Raw genomic sequence first — 20,946 nt, forward strand, 5'->3', positions numbered from 1 at the left:
TAGAGACAATTTGGTTTTACTCTGGGAGAGTAAAAAGAAACACATTCATAGGGATTTTAAAGATATCCAATGTAGTATTTTAGCTCTTGCAAAAAAGTATACAACTACAACAAATGTTACAACATTAATGATTGTTCTGACATTGGCCATCTAGAATTTTGCACTGGAAATGAATGGGAAAAAAATGGCAACAGGTTGTTAGTTTCACATTCAGTGGGATCCAAGTTAGTACAACAAAAAAAAAAAAGAATCCAAAATCTTCCTATGTCTTCCTAAAATAACACAATGATCTGTACTGATAGCAGCAAACTAGTTAACATCATTGAGACTAATGCAGTAAAAAAAAACAGCTCAATAGAGAGCATGTTATTCTTTTGCTACAACTCCCTAGCCTGGCGAGCCAGACCCACATTAAAATGTAGGGTCTGGGCACTCACCATTCGCAGTGCTCAGTCCGAGGGGCGGGATAATCAGTTGTATTTCAAATTCCCTCTGCACGCAATAGGACGCAATAGGATATTTGTTTTCAAGTAGCAGGGAATTCAAGCCAAACCGTTGCTACTCTGCCATCAATCATTATGTTAAGCCCACCAAACGACTCTATACACGATTTCAAGGCCTGATTAAGTTTCGATTTCTGGAGCTCACAAGCCAACGGAGAGTTGCTAGACTAGCCCTGGAAGCAAATGTAATTTGCTGCCGCTAGGGGCGCATCTAGATTTCTAGGCTAACAACTTCCTGCTACTGGGGAAAACTAAGGACAAGGTGTAACCTCTGCTTTAGGCGAATGAAATGTCATGAAATAACTCAAGTAATGTGATGGGGCCACCACAATGACAACAGCTAGTTTGTTTTGCAACAAAGATGTAATTATTGTTTTTGTCAGACAGGTTTTAGCCATGTGACCTCAAATAGACGTGATTGTGTAAGGGTCTGGTAAAATGAAGAAACTGAGGTAGGCCATCTTGTTTAAACCACAGCCCTTTTCCTGGTGTATTATGTTTTCTGGTTGACTGCAATGGCAGGTATGTGGTAGGCATTTTCATGTCACATAGACACATAATTCAATTCAGCTGAAATCTGATAAGCTTGTTTATTACAAACATTAACCAGCTCTGTTCTGCCGGGTATTCAAGGTCTCATCATAGAGGTGTCCCAAGGGTAGCAAATGTTTAACTGCATACAGTGTTTTCTTTCTCCTGGGAAAAAGAAAACACAAATTATACAGTAAATATACACTGTATTAAGTGAAAGAATGATGGAATGTCTTGAACTTGATGACCCGAACTACTGATGAATGTAACCAAAGAAAGAACTACAGAACCAATTAAAAAACTACAGAACATGTTAAATACTTACGAGAAAAAACAATTTCAATGAATGATGTTTGCAGCACAACATCAGTACTTACTGTTTTCAGCTGACTGATCGAGTCCTCAATTCTGATCCTCAGTTCATCAGAAATAGCCAAATTGGGTACAACAGACCACTGTCCACAACTGAAGACTACAGGCATTGAAACCACTAGGCCTTTAGGAACATTGTACTCTCCTGAATAAAAATGCAACAGGGACCCGGTGAACTTAGTTCTTTGATAGATTCACTAAAGTAAGTCATGTATGCCTGAGCAAATTGAATGTGAAACTTGCATATTTAATGTATACCACAGCGTAAGAAAATCCCTTCTGAATAATGCATTGAATGGTATGAATACACTGCATTGCAACTCGTGCCACCCACCAATAATTAATGGCAGCTAGCATGTGGTGATTGGCCTTTACCTCTGCTGATTATTCCCAAAGAGAAAACCTCTTTAGGAGAGGAATTATTGTTCCAGGCCTTCAGGATGGTGCATACCCCATTTGTTGCTGACATGGCTGCAGCTCTTTCAGTCTTTGAGGTTACCATGGAGCGATGTAAACTCAGCAAGCTCATAATATCAGTCTCAAAACTTTTTCTTCAGAGATAAATAAACAACAACAACAACAAAAGACATCTTAGTGTGATGCACGCAGACAAACACCATTATTAGTGAACACATTAGTGCTTACCTGTTATATGCCATTTCCAGAAGTGGCTGAGAAAAGTTGGGAGGTCTATAAATGGCACCTTCATATCGGAACACCCTTGCTCTTTGAAGATCCACATGGAAGCTGCCACTGATATTTCCCCATATGATGACATCTGTCACATCTAACAGGAAAATAAACATGCCATCACACCCGAGTTTGAGTTGCAGTATTGCTTACCGTAGAGAAAACAATGGTGAGGGCTGAGCAGTGAGATATGATACCTGCTGATGTGACACCGAGCTTCTTTGCTATCTGTGCCCTTGCTTCATACTCCAGCTGAGTTCCCATGGCAACAAAGTGACTAGAGTCCACAGAAGGTGCATTCTCCAGAAGTAAAGAACACTTCAGATTGATGAAAGAGTCCCCAACAACCATCACTCGCACGTTTTTATGTGCCCTTGAATCAATGAGTTTTCCATAATTCTGGAAATTCTTGGCCACTTTCTTCATTACCGCCCGACCAACTTCTTCTGTTTGCCCCTCTTTTTCTTGCCCAGGTGGCCAGTCATCGAGGAAGATGATAAAATGAGCCTGGTGAAAGACATAGTCATCCAAGAAATTGTGTACAGTGATCTCGTGTAACTGTGGAGAGGAGAGATCCTCAGTCTCCATTTTGATTCCATGCAAGGCCTCCTCACTTCCTCCAACATCTAGGAGGTGGAGGCTGATTAGAGGAGCACTGGTGAAAACTTCAGAGTCAAACAGCAGGGGGATCAGGCTGTAGCATGTTGGGTGCAGGGCACTGCAAGTTAAAGGTGAAAGTGTGAAAGATTAGGTCCATGTTTATTTTAAAATGCCCCCTGTCTCTCTTCAATACTCTGATGTATTGCACCATGCAAAATCAAGTGTGTGTCTATACCTTGAATGCTTTGCTTGACACGGCACTCACCTGTTTATCCAAATGTGTAGAGGTTGAAGCAGGCTGTGCCCTTGTGCTTCCTCCTGCATAAATAGCTCCTTTGTCTGAAGGTTTTCTTTCGCAATTTTCAGCATCAAGTCTGTTGTCATGTCTGATGTAATTCCATAATAACCCTGGGAATTTTACAAAAACAAATCTAAGTTACTTCTGGCATTATAAGGAAATGTGTTGAGAAAATGTGCTTATACCGTATAGTAACTAACAACAAACATAAACATAGGCTTGGCCTAGCCTACTCCCAGCGTAAAGATCTGTACCTGGACATGTTCCATGAAGTCACTGAAACCACCCAGAAGCATTCCTTTCCCCCCTCTATCAATAAGTTCTCTCCACACCAAAGGAGAGTGTTCATGCTCCCAGCCATTACTAAGGCAAGTCGTCTCTAGCCATTGCTGTTTACAGAGAAACAAAGGGAAGATGTTCACTAGAGGGCAGTGATATACCTACAATACCTCACTTCACTTGAATAATAACAGTAAAATCAAATTAGGATATCCAGATATAGACTGATTCCAAATTTACCTTCCATTCATTTGGATGTACACAAATTTTGTGAACACGAAAGTCGGGCAACTTTCTCTGAAGTAAGTCTGCAAGAAGCTCTGCTTTTGCATAATGAGGGCAATCTGCCTTGCCTTAGAAAAAGAAGAGGGGAAAAACAAGCCTTGCTATTCCGAGGTAAAATGACAAAGAACAAATTAAAAGTATTTGACTTGATTGAGTAGCATACTCAATTTCTGGGGATGTTCTAATATTGTGAGAAATTGGAAATTACCTGCAACAACAAATCTTGCCATGCTTCCTGTAGCTGTTCCAGTTGCTGGGTAACCGAAGGTCCTTCTGGGGTTGAAGTAGTACACTATTTAATTAGTTTAGAAAATGATGTTGACGTTCACATACATATTTTGGGTTGCTAACATATACATAACTCGTATACACCTGTCCACGTTTTCACACAGAATAATTGTATTTTATTACTGTAGAGATAAAACTTATATTTTTGTTTTACCCCCTTTTTTGACCTCATGACGGAAATCGTCTGTCATGGCGGCGCGCTGGTTACATGTGAATACAAAATGTGTTGAATAACTGTCAAGGGTAAATGTTCAGTCAACTCAGCTTGTGGACTATTTTGACCGCTACAGATAATAGAAATTGTGAGATTGGAAAAGGTGAGAGCAGTTGTTTTGTGAGTATATCACAAATAACACTGACAAATGTGCTTGCTTCGTGTTATTTAGAGAAAGCTAATCTAAGTAGCAGCTAAGCTTGATACAGTCTAGAATGCTTCTAGCTAGGTGGTCAGGCAGGTAGGCAGGCAGTGTCAACATTTTCTCCCAAGCTATTTTGCTTGTAAGTTACAGCTTTTAAAGACTCAACTGTCTGTGAACAAAAACGTAAGCCAACTAGTTCACTTATCCCCGCCTTATATGTCTATTTTACGGTAACGTCGTATCAGTTGGACGGATTCTAACATTAGCGTTAGAATGAACAACAGATGCTGTCGCTCAGGAATTATAGTTAACGTTTACGTTAACGTTACAACTAACAAGTCAAGTACATCCTTGTTTACCATATGCTACTAACGGGTAAGTTGACTTGATGTTCAGGCCACATAACTTAGATAGTATATCGGCTTGGTTAAAGTCTCGGCCACTTACTCAAGCTCAGAATTTAAATTCGCAACCCCCTACTTAACAACTTGAGACATAATGAATATCCGTAAGACAGGTGAGGAGGTATTCAGGAAAGCCTTGCTTTTTAGCAGGCATAGGCCTCTCTTGGCACAGCTGGGCTCTTTACTCCACAGGGAGCATACACATAATAAAAGGCCAGAACACAGATCAGCTTCCTCCTGGAGCTGGAATCACGTAGTAGGACCTGCTGTCAGCACAGTAAGGTACTACTCTCAAGACGACCACTTCAGTGCACGTTCAGGGCAATCTTGGGAGTTGCAAAAACCCTCAGAGTCACTGTCAGAACACCAAAAGCCCAACAAGACGGAGAAGAAGAACCTTTTCTTCCGGCAGCTGGACGAGTGCTCCTCTCCCAGTGATGTGCTGGATCTTGTCACTCACAACGCACAGACATACCGGCGTGTCAGCAACAGCCTTTCGCGCATTTGGGAGACAACAAAAAAGATGTCTGATGATCAGCGGCGTTACGAGCTGAAGCTGATGTTTGAACACCAGGGCTTTGAGGAACTGTGCCAGGGGGTCATCATCGAGGCTCCAAAGATGCGGACTGAGGATATGGCCTATAGTCTGCTGGCGCTGGTCAGGCTGGGAGTGCCTCAGCGCAGTAGAGTGGTCCAGATCCTCCTGAGAGTCATTCAGGTAACTAGTCACTAGTCGGTCTTTGGTTACGACATCACAGTATTAATGACTAAACACACAGTTGGTAAGTGTATTGCTGTGGTGTCAGTTCAGCCCTGTCCTTTGATTGCCCATAATCCTGGTATGATGGACCGTAGACTGGTGTAGCCATCATTTGTTTGCTCAGCTATAATTTTTAAAGGATTTCATCTGGAAGGAGGCTGTGTTTAAAATGCAGGCGAATATTCATTACTTGGCTGACTGTTGTGTGTTTCCCTCAACAGGAAAACTTGAACCATTTTGACGAGCGGTCTCTTTCGGTTCTTGCTGGAGCTTTAGAACTAATGGACCCACTGCAGAATGTTGAAGCACTTAAACAAGGGCTCAGGTAATGCGGTTGTTTCTCTGAATTTGTTTAACCTCTTTGGCTTTTAGGCCTTTTATATAGGCCTAATAGATATTGGAATGACGGTCATTGAAATATCTTTATCTTCTCTTTCTCCCTAATGTTAGTTCTGTATATTATTTAATATTCAGTTTTTTCCCAGGTTGAAGCTGGAGAATGATATCTCCCTGATCAAGAACATACTTCCACTTCAGTCAGTTATGCGTGCAGTAGGGAAGGACAGTTCAGATGAACTGAAAAGGAAATTGGAGGCAAGAAAATAAATATTCTTCTCTCACAGCTAATTGTTTGAAAAGTTGTACTTAGTACATATTTTGTGTTTATGTAAAATCCTTACACCTGCATGTTTTTGGTGTCAGATCTAAACATGTTAGGTGAACATTGAGCTCTGATTTTGTACTCGGCAGGCTCAGATTCTTTTTAAAGGCCACCTGCTGTGAAGATCTGAGCCTACTGTACATACATAACTTTGTGACATTTGTATCTCTATTTTTCTTTTACAGAAAAAGGCCCTGGGCATGGCCAATGATTTTACACTTCCCAATGCGCAATACATGCTTGTCTCAATGGCCATTATGGGACTAAACTCAAGGCCCCTGTTGGAAATTTGCTGTAAGAAGATAGAGGGTAAGAAATCAATCCATGCTGAATCAAATTAAAGCAATGCATCAAATCTTTTTGTGGCACTCTCCCATCACTAGTTTGTTTGGATGGAAACTGTATGACAGTTGATTGGTAACATACATAACATAACTTTCAGCGTATATATAGGTATACACCTGAGACAACCCAATCTAATGCCATTATGAATGGAGATGTGTTGTCTTAATATAGTGATCTTATTTAAAGAAACGATGTGGAATTCTTTAGGCTTTGAGTTTTCATGAATACTGCCACACGGCACTCAACATGGAGCTTGTAAGGTGCATCGCCCCATTTAAATCATATGCTTCTGTGTGTTGACTGCCCATCAGGATGCATGTATGTTGTTTTTACACTACCCATTCTTTCCATCCCTATGTCTTCAGTAACTTCAATAACAGTAATTCGTATGTCCTAGAAAATGTACAGGGCGTTCCATTTTCCAGACTCATGATGACCCTAAAGGCATGTCAGGATCTGCACTATAGGAACTATTCTCTGCTGTCATCCATTGCTGAGTATATGGCAACCAGCTGTGCCATGTGGAAAAGTAAACAGGTAATGTGTTTTGGGAATAAAAAAAGGGTTCAGTATGCCATTGAAAAGTGTCGCATATTTGTTGTCAGTAAACAGTGTAGTTTCCCACTCATGGGTTTAATCTAGTCCTTGTCTAAAACTTCAGTGAAGATTTCCATTGAAGAAAGCTTTTAATAGGCTTAGTCAGTGTACGAAAAACAGAAACTGTGTACAGTGTGTGCTATGTACCAGTTTTAACAGTCCAAGGGGGACATAAATGTGATAATTTGGTATTGAACGCTCCCCCTCAAGGTTATTCTGCTCCTTTTGGAGTTTGAGAAGCTGCATTTTCACCCCACCACCCTGATGGATACGTTTGCTGAGCGAGTAATCCAGAACCCCGATGCCCTCACGCTTAAAGATATCCTCAGCATCTTGAAAGTCTACTCTCAGCTGAACCACGACTTAGGGGATCACAAATCAGAGTGAGTGTTAGCTCTACACTGAAACCTCAAAGAGGCTTTTAAATAAGTTGATTTTGCGTTAAAGGTAGACATGGCTTCATGCTAACCCCACAGGTTTCTTGATGGCATCACACACGCTGTGGAGGCTTATCTAGACCGGCTTCACCCAGACAACCTTCTGAAGGCCATCTACTTCTTGAGCTTGCTAGAGCACTTTCCTGTTCTCCCACTGCAGAGACTCCTTCAGGAGGACACATTGGAGCAGCTTTTCAGCAATGGTACTGGTATGGCGTGACTGGAGTTTGGAATGGGAAATACAGAAAATGATATTTGAATGAAGTAAGCTCTTTAAGAAGTGCACACTTTGAGGCATAGTGAGAAAAATCTCTGTTATGGTTGTATATTAGGATGCACGGATCAGTGCCTATTTGAAATTCGATATTTGCCTTGTTGACTGGTATTGTCCTATCAGCAAATAACAGCAGTGGCTGATGTTTATCTGTCGCATCAATTCTGCACTAGCTAAATCATGGACCAGCGTATTCAGATATAATGCTATAAAGGGCCGAAAGACATGAAAATGGTTTAGCCATTTTTATAATAAATATTTTTTATATTCCTGCCTCTAAAGGATATGATTAACAAAAACAAAGTAAACAAACAAATTGGTATTGACATTGATTTTCGACCAAATTGTAATTTTGATCATCGGCATTGGCCCAAAATTTCACAACCCGTAAAGAATATGTTCTGTTACCATGAAATGGGTTTTAAGTTGGTAGTGATCAAATGAACATCACCAGAACAGTTTGACTCTGTGAGAGGGAATGTCATACCTGCCCTAGTGTTCTTGTTATATAATATGTTTTTTTATTCCAACAGTTTGTTTTCTTTTTGCATCATCAATGATTTTCTGTAAGGTCAGAGAGATTTTGTTGTACTGTATGTATCCCGTTGTTCTAATGATTGTGGAATGAGCGTCCCTTTCCCTCTGTCTGTAGACAAGCAGAGAGTCTTGGGTCTAGAGCATAAATTCCATGTTGTGGATATCTGCCTGCGGCTGGACCAGCCTGCTCTCCCACGTCCCCTGTCTGTTCCTCCCATCCTGGGTGACTTGCCAGCCCCACCAGCCCTGCCCCCTCCTCTAGACCTCCTCAGCATGTTGAAAAGCTTGGAAGGAGTGGAGACCGTAGAGGAACACCTGGTTGTGGAGAAGATATATCGTATAGGTAAGATGTCGTGTGCTTGAATTAGATATAAGATATGTGAAAGATCTATTGGTAATTTAAACAAAAGATTTTCTACCTGGGGAAACAATATTGAGATTGAGATTAGTCTTTTATTTATTACGTTATAATTCCAGTCATGTCCATAAAGTATGTCAAGTATAAATTATATTGTGCAGGCCATAATTTCAATTGTGGAAACGGCACAAAGTATTAGAGAATTGATTGCTATGAGAACATGCAAGGTATATCTCCATCTCCATAGTATCCATTCTTAACATTCACAGATTTTGTGATCAATCTCTCATCTGAAACTTCTCATGGAGATAAACCTCTTCAGGATCAACATCCTCCTCGAAAGTAAGGCAGCTGAAAATGCATTCATTTGTCCATTCATACTTTTAAGTCAACCGTGCATTACATAATTCATACAATCGGTAGTGCAGCGAAAATGTATATTTTAATGTCAAAGAGGCTGGACTATGGCACCTCTTAACTGCACAGCTGAATTGAGTTCAAGTTCTTTGTCAAATTATAATACATCTTCTTAAAGAAAGAACAAAAGTTTAGTAAAACCATTCACATTGTCTACATTTATGTCTGCCACTAAAAGCCTCAGTATCAGTGACCCTTGCCACCAATAACTTTGCAAAAAGCTTTGGACCCACATGAATTCCTTCTATGTTGCAGGCTGGCAGTGCTGTGTGTCCCGTCCTCTGCCTACTGTTTTGGAACCTCCCATGTGCGAGGCAGGATGGCCATGCAAACTCGCCACCTGAGAATCCTAGGCTACTCTCCTGTGCTGGTAAACTTCTGCCAACATACATACATACATACATACATACATACATACATACATACATACATAAATGCATTCATACACCACCAGTCAAAAGTTTGGAGAAACTTTATAGACAGAATACCAGCTTTTTCACGAAAGGGTTCTTTTTACATAATTGCAAAAGAGTTCTTGACTGTTGTAAAAAGAAATGGCTGATCTTAAATGCAATACCTACATTGCCCATTATCAACAACCATTCATCCAATGTTGCAAAGGCATTCTGTTTACTAATCTGATATCATTTTAAAAGACTAACTGAGAAAACATTGGAGAACCCTTTTGCAATTATATAAGCACATAATGTAATCTGAAAACTGCTGCCCTGAGTAAAAAAAACAATGCAAACCATCTCAGCTGGTATTATGTCTATAATGGAGTGGAATGGAAATGTCTAAGTCTTTTCTGCCTCTGGACCTGGACGACTCCATATCATCCAGGATACCATGAATTCGCAGGCCTATTAACAAATTCTTGATCTTAACTTCATGTCAGTCAGGGAGATGAATCTAGGAGGAAATAGATTTTACAACAGGACAATAAGCATTCAATCAAAATGACCAAAGGAATGGCTTAAGAATTCGTACTCTGGATTGTCCAAACCTCAATTCAATAGAAATGTTTTGGTTAGATCTGAAGCGGGCAGTACATGGCAGTTGTCCCTCCAATCTCTCTCAACTGGCTGAGTTCTGCAAGGAGGAGTAGACAAAAAACTTCAGAACCAGATGTGAGACACACTGGCTAATTGGTACAGAAGACGTTTGGTTGAAGTAGTGGTGCAAAAGGAGGTGCTACAAGAAAATAACTACATGGGTTCAAATACTTTAGCAAATGTTATATTTGGAGTTTTTGTGAGCTAAACCACTTTTGTTGAATATGTCATGAAAATATAGAACTTTTATTTTGTTTCTGTCTATTACTTGGAATGTTAGCTTTACAAATTAGGGTTTGGATGTGCATTATTAAATAATTTATGTTATTTATTTTTTTGTGTAAAAAACAACTGACCATGTCTGAGGGTTCAAAAACGTTCAAGCAGCACTGTACATGCCCCCCCCCCCCCCCATCACCATCCGTCTGTTTCTTTCTTTCTCTCCCCTCCTCCTCATCTTTTTTCCCCACTTGTTTTTCTCTCCAAGGTGCCCGTGCAAGAGTTGGTCCTGCTGCCAGAGGAGCAGAGGTCCGAAATGCTGGAGAGGCTGGTGTTTCCCAAACGAGGAGAGGCGGGAGTGGAGACCGCTGCCACTCTGCGGTCAGGAGACGAGTGAGGTGTTGTGACTGTGCAGTGTTCCTCGAGGGATCAACGAGTGCAATGCTGGGAGACCTTGGGCTTCTCTTTTCCTGAAGACCTGGTGGAATAGATGCTTCCAGAGGAAGCATTGTTTTGAAGATCTTGATGATGACATCACGTGTCATCATTTTGTATACCTCAATATATGTTTTGCCTTAAGAAACAATCATTACAGCTATTACCAGGGACCACATATGGTCTGGAAAAAAACTCCCTTAAAAAGGGATCTGTTTATTTACAATATCACTGAATTGGTCTTTTAAAAACTAAATAGTGCATGGTGATGTATTGCTTGTTATTATGGTGGCTTGTATTTCAGCATCAAATTGTTGTCATTCAGATTGTTATTTAGAGTAATACAACACAAATAACTGCACACTGAAAAGGTTCTGTGAAAACAGACCAGTTTTTCCAGGATTAAAGGGTGATATAACCAGTTTCATAAGCGATGTTCTCATGTGTTTGTTGGGATAATTGACACAATTGGAGATATCCAGGCATTACAAAATCTTTTGCCAGCGTGGAAACTGATTTAAAGAATTTATTATCCTCATAAGCCTTAACTCGACATCCTTGGTTCCACCAGATGGTACACTTGAGACTAAGCAGAAGCCGAGTTCTCTGCTTGCATGCAGTAGCGTCACATCAGACAGTCAAGTATCACTTGGAACGACAATGGACCAGATGAATGGCACATGTGGTCATGGAGTGCCATTGTTTAAGGTCAAGTGTGTGAGGTGTAGGAAAGATTGATGAAATAGAGATGGCTTATGCAATGCTATGAGCCAACAACTCTTAATAGCCACATGATTTAAAAACATCAACAATAACAGCATTTTAGTTCATTATAATCAGATTTAATTAATCATTAGTGTGTTTTTGATTTCATTTAAAGAACTGCATTTAGAGTAAGCTAGGAAGTCTGTCTCAATGGGAATTAATAACACATACAACAATAACACATATATTACAATGTTTGAACTGACCATGCTGAATCCCTGTTTTGGGGGATGTAATATATTCCCTCAACCCAATTTCCTCTAGTCTGTGCCCACTCAAAAGTGACCTTTACGAAACATAATTGCACTACTTCAAGTGTCATAAACTGCAGTTTTCTGAGTATCAGAAACAAAAAACTGCATTGCACTGCATAGCATCACCTGGTATGGGAACTCCACAGTTAGAGATTGTAGTACTCTGCAGAGAGTAGTGCGCTCAGCTGAACGTACTATAAGAACTCAACTCCCTGCTCTACAAGATATCTATTCCAGAAGAGTACTCCTAAGAGCCCAAAAGATTCTGAAGGACTCTTCTCATCCTAACAATGGATTATTCCTACCGCTGAAATCAAGAAGACGCCTATGTAGTCACAAAGCCAGAACTGAGAGACTCAGGAGAAGTTTTTATCCCCAGGCCATCCGAACTCTGAACTCACACTATACTGACTTTGCACACATTCACTCCTCAGCACTCTCAAACATTTCCCAACTCTGAACTCACACTATACTGACTTTGCACTCATTCACTACTCAGCACTCATGACCCCCCCCCCACCCCACACACACACACACACACACCTACAAGACTTTTAGCACTTTTACATCCCTCTCCCTATGCTACAGACCTTTTATTTATTTTCTTATTTCATCACACGTCAAAACACACACACACACACACATATCTGACTTTCTCCAACTTTTGCACATCTCCATAGAACTTTTTATTTATTATTTTTGATTTCTCCTCCATCTACCCATGTCCTTGATTGCCTAGCCTTCTGCCCCCCCCCCACCCACCCCCAACACACACACTTACATCATCACTGTCATCACTTCACATACATACAGCACACTGCTTGCTACAGTAAGCCTCCTCTACATACTTGCTGCCCCCCCCCCTACATACACAGCACATTGTCTTCAGGATCTTCTCCAACACACATCCTCTACATACTTACAGCACACTGCCCCCACCTACCCACACACACACACACACAGTCACTGCTCCACTCCCCTCCCGCCCACACACACATCTTCACTGTCATCACTCACATACATCATACATACAGTACTCTGCTTCCAATAGTAAGTCCCTGCCCCCCCCCCCCCCCTACATACACAGCACATTGTCTCATGAGGAAGCTTCTCCAACACACATATTGCACACTGCCCTCTCCCCACATACACAGCACACTATCCCATCTCCCCTGTCATCCCCCCAACACACACACCAAGACCCCTGGCAGTTGGGTTAGCCCCTTGAGCCGTGGATCTGCCCAAGGTTTCTTCCTTGGTAAGGGAGTTTTTCCTTGCCCCTGTTGCTCTTGGGTGCTCCTTGTTGGTGCCCCCCACCCAATCCTCCCCCACCTTTTTTATGCAGCCCTTGCCACTTAATCTACCCCTCTTCTACTGCACTTTTTATAGTATAACTGCAGTTATTTTTTGTAAGGAGACACGTTCCCTCGGTGTTCATTAAGTAAGATATCATAACCTCTCAGCCCAAAAAGTCACAATAGCTCTGCAGCCAGGGGCTTCTCAGTGGCTGAGTAGTTTCTTGCACCAGCACACTAGGTGGTGCTATTCACAGCACACGTATTATATTGGTAAATCAGAGAACAAGAAAGAGTTCCGTGGAGCTAACGACAGTATGCGACAATAGTGGGAAATATGGCGGCAAAAAAGCGTCAAAATAAAGGTACACGAAATATCAGGTTTTGAAATTATTTTAACTTTTTGCACGGAATGGAAACGTTGAGCTGCAACTTAGCCTATGTAAATACATCTGCAAATGTTGTAATTGTAGCAGAGTTATCTTGCTAACATCCTTGAAATTAAATCAAAGTTACCTCATGGAACACCTTTCACATCTTTCCCTCCACCCCCTTATGTAGCCTACTATTACACCTTAATTCATTCAGCCTATCACAGCCTGACAGAGAGGAGAACAAAAACAGATAGAAGAGGGGATAATAATTTACTCCTAAACATAGTTTTAAATGAATGACATCGGACAATGCCTAAATACAATTATGGATGGATTACCTTTTTCATTAACATGACCTAGCACTGTCTGTGTGACAATGGTAGGCCGGTGTTCCAGTTTAGATGGTGAGCAGGTTAACTTGTGATATTTGCATAAAATCCGAGAATATTCAACAAGACCCTGCCTACTTGTTAACAACGCTTTGCTCTGCCTCCGCCCTTCCAGTGCTGGAGATTCACTTTTCACAAGCCTATGTGCGTGACAAAATATGAAGCAAGATCTTGCCGAAAACATGCGGGAATCGCTATGTATAATGCATGTCTGCTTAAGCATCCACACAAAATGTTGTGCAAACAGGAAATGTGTCAAAGTAAACCAGCGAAGGTTTTGTTGGGTTTCGAACATGAGTCTCACTGAGGCAAAATGTTCCAAGCAGAAAGCACTATCACCACTATGCCACAGAGAGCAACGCTTGTCATTAGTATATTAGACTAGCCTACTAGCTTACTAGCTATCCTGATGTCCAGGTTAACTGGTGATAGCCTATAACATGAGCAAACACAGCGAATGCATGCCTTGAATAATGCAGATTCATTTTGCCTCAGTAATTTTGCATCACAAACAGTAACAAATGACCCCATCAGACGTTGCTCGTTTTTTGTGCAGAAACACACATCGTGATTATAATGCGCAAAAATTATGATCACTTGGGCCTCGAACTGCTGACTAAAATAACAAGCTAGCAGTAATAGTCCACGCTGCTAACCAATTGCACCACTGGTTATTTTGTATCTATGTAATAGCATGGTGTTCGTATTAAATGAATGTAGGTCTAGGTGCCAACTCTCACGCATTGGCCGTGAGGCACACGCATTTGATTAGTTTCACACGCTCACACGCCACACCCCCGATTTCTCACGCTGAAGTGTCAACCCGGTCGGTCAGATGCCTGAAAAATGACTTTAGCCTATCTATAGATCTACCTGTTGAGCCACGGTTATGCTTTCAGAGACGGTGAGAGGGTTCAAGAGCACCCCCTGTCTGAGGAATTTTCAAAATGTTCTCTCATTTGCGATGTTACTTCAGAAGCCATCCCAGGCGCATCCCCCCGCATTTCCCCGGCTTCAGGTATGCTTTGAGTATTATTGAGTATTTTTCACGCTGAAGTGTCAACCTGGTAGGTCAAATACCTGGCAGATGAGGTTCAACTAAACTAAACCTATATCACACATCATGTGAACGTGCGGAATCTAAGCTTTCCAATGATATTAGCGCCAAGTTGCTGTGATAAATGGTTCGCGAGAGAATTAACATTGAACCGACGTGCAATTTAGGCTAATCATATTTGCATTTACCCATTACTCTCGGTTTAATATTTCACTAACCCTTCACACAACACGTGGAAAACCCTATTTCACAATAAACAGCAAACCTACCGAATACGAGGATATAGCATGCCTCTGTGCAATAAGTGGTTCCTGAGTAATCCGGTTTTGAAATTGCAACACATTTCTACATAGCCTCATTGGGGCGAAATTATAATGTATTCTAATGTAAACTATTTGTCAGTAGGCCTACATACATTTTTGTAAATTGCTCAGCCATAGATTATCCCACTATCATGGTTCTTATATTGTCAGGTTCCAGCCAATCCCATTACAGATAAATGAATATATTTATATTGGCATGCTTCCTAGTGACATTAATACAAAAATATGAAGAAAATCAAATAACGAGACACAAATATTGATATAAAGCCTGACATAAGCCATATGCAAACATTCACATCATGCAGATATGGGTACATCCTGAAAAATGAATAGCATGTAGGCTATGACCATTACAATGACCAATATATTATCTTAAATAAACTAGCTGAATAACACAGGTGACCACTTCTGCATAATTTCATGGAGTGCTGAAATGTACACACATTTTTGAACATTTCTGAACTGTGAAATGTAGCATATGTTTTTGTGGTTGTGAACTTATTGCAATATCACTATAACTATTCCACCTGTGTGTGCATGGTTATAATTCTGAAGTGCAAAATAGCTTAGGCTACAGCACAAATATTTCTATAAAAATAAGCAAGTCTGACCTCTGAATTTATTTTGAAAGTGCACCTGATTGATGCATTTAAAAGTTAAAATATACAAACATTTCTTAAATTCTTACAAAACACCCACCCACTTTTTAAAATTGTTAGTTTGGACCCCCCCCCCCCCCCCCCACACACACACACACACACTTTTGCCGTGCGAAATACCAGTGCTGTTTTCAGCATCTGTTTAGTGCTTCATTGTCATTTTCATTAGATTCTCCCATTTGCGCGTAAATCGCTCATAAACGTTTTTTTTGTTACACGCATTCTCCCATTCCGCTTCTGTCACACACACAGTGACAAGCGCCAAATCTCCCGCAGTGTTGAAGAGATCAGTCGTCCCCCTCACTTTTGATAAGGTAAAAAGCCTTATAGGTACGCCAAATAAATAATAACCTATAGGTTTTACGCTAGGCTATGTAAAACTCCCCATTAACAGCATCACATCACTAACCACAGCTAAGACTGCATAATCTCTATTCACTCTGTTGGATATCTGAAGCCAGTTTGTCTACTTAGATACTGTAAATCCTCAAATTATGGCCGGGGTCTTAAGACAAAGTACAGGCCTTTAGGGGCAGGATTTTATTCGAGACAGCCCTTTATTTCTTATGCGAGTTTTATTTTGAGACATGCGTTTCTGGAGCGGCATACTGGTAGGCCTTCAAAAGCATGACATTTTCGGTTTAGTTTGATATTTAATTTACTTTTGGACTGTTTGATTATATTGTTAAATGTTGGGACTTATGGGCACTGAAATCTGGGGAGGTATTTGATGATCACTATTACGTTCCATGTAGTTGAAAGAGTGTCGGGATTTCAAACAAACCATCCGCTTTCATGCGTTCATTGAACGTCCGCGGTGCTGTAATGGAAACCTTATTGCGTAGCCAAGTAGCCTATTGAGTTATTTTTAAATTATGCATGATTTACTTTTTATTAATTTCGTAGGCTGGCTTTATTTTGTTATATAGAAGTATCTAAATAACCTGTTAAAATGTACCAGAATTCAGGAAATTGCATCTAGTCCAAAAAAAATTTTCTGGGGGAGGACCCCCATACCCCCCGCTCAAATGTCCAACCCACTTTCACAATACCTCCGACACCCATGGTCCTAGTGGTAGGCTAGATCCCTTTGATACCAATGTTCATATAACTCTGGGACCCTGGTCCCAGGGATGGATTACTGCACGGGCCTTCCGGGCCCAGACCCAGGGGCCCAAGGTGTCAGGGGGCCCTGAAGCCCAAGCCTTTGCATGGAATCATTGCCTCAATATCAACACATCAGGATGTAGGCTATGAATCTGATTGAATTTAGTATTGCCCATCCCCAAAATGCACCAGAATACAGGAAATCACATTAAACAAATTAAAAAAAATTCTGGGGGAGTACCCCCAAACCCCCCTTCCACATATGCGACAATTACTGGGGAGCCCTTAATACATCTGGGCCCAGGGGCCCGAAAGCTCATAATCCGTCCATGCCTGGTCCCTACACCTGAGAACCACTGATGTACGTTTTTACTGTACGGTATAATGCTGAATGAGCCAAACAAAAATGTACGCAGCAAAATTTTGGTTGGCCCCACCAAATCTCACTCCAAGGTTTTTTGAAAAGTTGGCAGCCCTGGGTCTATGTTGTCTTGTGACAGCTACTTTTGTCAATCGATCCAGATATTCATTATAGCAAACATCTAGGCTAAGTGAATGTTTTGCAACAGGCTGCTGAACGAGCAGTAAGTAGGCTAAACTATTTTCTAATTTAGGCTACCTGGGAATCTGAAACAGCAACATCTGTCATCAAACTCTCCAGCTACATCAAAGTTTTGTAATATATGCTACCATGATAACCATTTTGTGTCGTCAGATTAGGACCAACAAATTAAATAATATTTAACTCGGTGAAAATAAGTTTCATGTGTTCACTTCAAATCATTAGACAGCTCACTGCATAACTTCACCGAGACATGACACTAAGTTATGATAATTTTTGCACATGACTGACGTGTTTCATATTATTAACCCCCAAAACGGAATAAAGTGTTAGTGGACATGCCGGTTTGTTGTACATCAGTTAGGTTTTGGTATGTGAGGCAAAGATGAACCTATTTTGTTGTTTTGAGGCTTGCATATGCCCATGTTAAATTGTGATGGCACCAGTTAACATGGGCGTATATTTCTGCACTTATGTTAACCTGTGTTAACTTTGACTAACAGTTCAATATATACATTGAAATCTGGCATAAATTTCATCGGCTCGTAGTGTAGTGTTATAGATGATGTAGAAGCTAATCCAATCAACTTTCTTGTCCATGCGTGGTTCGAATCCCAGCTAGATCGCTAGTTTTAATTTTTTCCATTCATTCAGTATGTGTCATATTTGTGGATAATGCTTAAACGGACATGTATTAGACATACACTGGTGATGTTTTCAGCGATGTCCGTTATATTGTCTCACTTGAAAACACTTCGTGAAAATGTAGCCAAATATAAACCTGCACTATCGGAGGCAGAGCAGATTAAGAAGTAGGCAGGGTCTTGTTGAATATTCACTGATTTTATGCAAATATCACCAGTTAAACTGCTCACCATCTAAACTGGAACACCGGTGTTACATGGCAACTGGCTTCCGTGTTAACTGGCTGCGTTGATGACGTTTCATGATTGATGACGAGTCTTTGACAGATGTGGCCGCTTGCAGATTTGTCACTTTCTGTTATAGACTAGTAGAGACGCACACAAATATGCATGACATGTTTAAAAGTCAAAAATGTATGTAGCACTACATGCACTGGACCATGAATATGCCACCCAAAAAACAAACACCTAAATTAACTTCACGTGGGTATCGAACCACGAATAAAGTGACATGTTTGCTTGTTAATCAGACGTCTATCAACTTGCGCCACGAGCCAGCTGACAGCACTCACAGAAATTGACTTTAGTTGTATGATTAAAAGAAGTCAGCTAACGTTATGATAATTGTAAAGTAGCTGTTCATGTTATCTGGCTACCATGTTATCATGCTACCGTTGCCCAAGCCATTTAGTAGGCCTTCATGTTAAGTATCATGGTTAAGTTTTACAAACGTTTTACTGAGGTTAGGCTGTGGCCGCCCCTACAGAAGTGTCTGTAGAGCAAATAAATCAGCAAATAAATCAAATAAAAATGTGTTGCCTATTTGTGTATTTTGTCCAGCCTATTCTTTTAAGAATTCAGTTCATTAAACACAAGCATTGAAACCCATCACTGCAATGGGCAGGAGAAGTCTATAACGTGTCCATATTTTACACAGAATTTGCGCATAGGGAGAATAAAAATTCTTAGGCTTATAGGCTATTAACGTTAATGTTGCTGACATGTAAACATAGGTTTGATATTTTATTGATATTTTATTTAGCCTACCAATTCACACATTTGTGTTTCTCCTGTGCGCAACAGGTTAATGCTTTTTCACGCAGTCGACATGGGTTCAATCCTCCCCATTACACGTTTTTTTATTATTATTTATTTATTTTTAGACCAGCAACGCTTCCTCAATTTAGGCTACAGATAGCCTACTAGGTGGCATGGCCGGATCTAGAATAGGGCTGGGAGGGGCAATGCCCCTTTCTTTATATATGCCCCTTTCTTTATATATTCTGCCAGTGACGGCCCTGGCATTTTCACCAACCAGCGGCCCACACGGGGACGCGCACGCACGCGCTTGCATTTGCCCGCAACACACAGATATAACTTCACATGCACGGACATAACACGTTTGTAGCTAACTGAACTCTAACTTTAATATGCATAAAGACTGAACCAAGAACATGCATATCAATGCACATCTCCAAAAATATGAAATATGAAAATGAAAAAATAATAGCCTAGAATAGGCTACATGGATTTCTATGCAACGTCATGCATGCGTGCGCAAGAGGCAGAAAGCACCAGAACAGCATAGAGCAGTGCTTTCCATGAAAATAAATGAGTTTTTGTGCTGAAAACTGCACCAATTCGAAATCACGATGGTTAGAGAATGTTCAATATGTTCAATATCCCTAAAGGAATGCATGTCTTCGCCAAAAATGACAAAATACGATGTTAATGCAAATGAACGGCAAACTCTGAAATATAGCCTGAAATGAGATGTTATTATCATTGAGACAACAGGGGACCAGGGGTATATAAAAAATTCCGATTGTAGCTTACAGCAGCCGACTATTTAAGTCAAGTTTATAACACTGTGGCACCAAGCGTCTTCTGCCCCACGGCTGCGCGCGAATGTAGGCCTAGTTTTGTTGGTAAACGGGAAACCCATCAGAGCAGCCGCTCCACAAACGTGTCTTAATTAACGTCATGCAGTTAACAAGGTGCGAAGGAGCTTGCTCATCAGCATCCAAGTTCATTATAGGACCTCTTTCTCTGTCGCCATCAGCATAAAGGCCTCCAAATTATCCTGTGACAATCGTTTCCTTAGGCGATTCTTGATGAATTTAGGAGTGGAAAAACTCCGTTTGTATGCCACTTGAGTACATGACAGTGTTAGTAGGAATTCATTTGCTAACCATATATAGTTGTAGGCACAGGTAAAGAGGTTTACCTGCTGGAGAAGGAAATAGCAACAGATTGCACAATTCTTGCAGGTAGCACATTTCTTGCTCACCAGGTTTATTTCTTCCTATATCTCCGCGGCATCATCAAAGTCCGACGCTTTGACTGTACTCGTTTAGAGGACACTTTTTCAGGCTGTCCCAGTGCGTGGCGAGATGTGTCAATTCCGACTGTAGATTTTCAACCGTAGCACCTTCACTGAATTTAAGCAGACATTCTCTTATGTTTCGAAGTGCATTTGGGGGCAGTTTATTAGCTTTTATAAGTGGAAAATTCCGAGGATCAAGGCATGATCGGCAATTCCCCGCGCTGAAGGAAGTAGACGCATTCGGTTTTGAAATTCGTGATTGTCATCACGTCATCGTCATTGCTTCATTTAGCCTAACTTTTGTAAACCAATAATAAAATAAAAGATACAGGCAGCATATTTATTGTATTCCAATTTCAAACAATGCACTTTTAAATCATTTGATTGAATAAGGTTACAAAAGAATGTAGACTGATGTAAATATTGAGGGTCACCATGACTGTAGTGTAGAGACTCATGTCTGGTATAAATACTGATCAGGTTCCTA

At 40.7% G+C, this 20,946-nt stretch overlaps 2 protein-coding genes across 2 annotated transcripts; one reads left to right on the forward strand and one right to left on the reverse strand.

Annotated features, from left to right (window-relative positions):
* Positions 1-1,080: 1,080 nt before the first annotated feature.
* Positions 1,081-3,440, reverse strand: mdh1b (malate dehydrogenase 1B, NAD (soluble)). The gene is made up of 7 exons (XM_076302636.1): positions 3,249-3,440; positions 2,962-3,104; positions 2,294-2,814; positions 2,052-2,193; positions 1,782-1,957; positions 1,412-1,551; positions 1,081-1,199 (listed from the first exon to the last, which is right to left on the reverse strand). The coding sequence occupies exons 1-7, from the start codon at positions 3,288-3,290 to the stop codon at positions 1,173-1,175; spliced, it is 1,191 nt and encodes a 396-aa protein (XP_076158751.1). The 5' UTR covers positions 3,291-3,440; the 3' UTR covers positions 1,081-1,172.
* Positions 3,441-3,996: 556 nt separating this feature from the next.
* Positions 3,997-11,134, forward strand: fastkd2 (FAST kinase domains 2). Its single transcript, XM_076303258.1, has 11 exons — positions 3,997-5,327; positions 5,591-5,694; positions 5,855-5,963; positions 6,216-6,339; positions 6,773-6,912; positions 7,183-7,355; positions 7,449-7,612; positions 8,336-8,563; positions 8,848-8,920; positions 9,251-9,365; positions 10,538-11,134. Exons 1-11 carry the CDS (start codon positions 4,704-4,706, stop codon positions 10,664-10,666), a joined length of 1,983 nt encoding a protein of 660 aa, XP_076159373.1. The 5' UTR covers positions 3,997-4,703; the 3' UTR covers positions 10,667-11,134.
* The last annotated feature ends 9,812 nt before the right edge of the window (positions 11,135-20,946 follow it).

This window comes from Alosa pseudoharengus, unplaced genomic scaffold, assembly GCF_046254945.1.
Source record: "Alosa pseudoharengus isolate Yale_2024_CS ecotype anadromous, Long Island Sound unplaced genomic scaffold, YU_APseudo_1.1 YU_APseudo_1.1_scf_24, whole genome shotgun sequence".
Classification (NCBI taxonomy): domain Eukaryota; kingdom Metazoa; phylum Chordata; class Actinopteri; order Clupeiformes; family Clupeidae; genus Alosa; species Alosa pseudoharengus.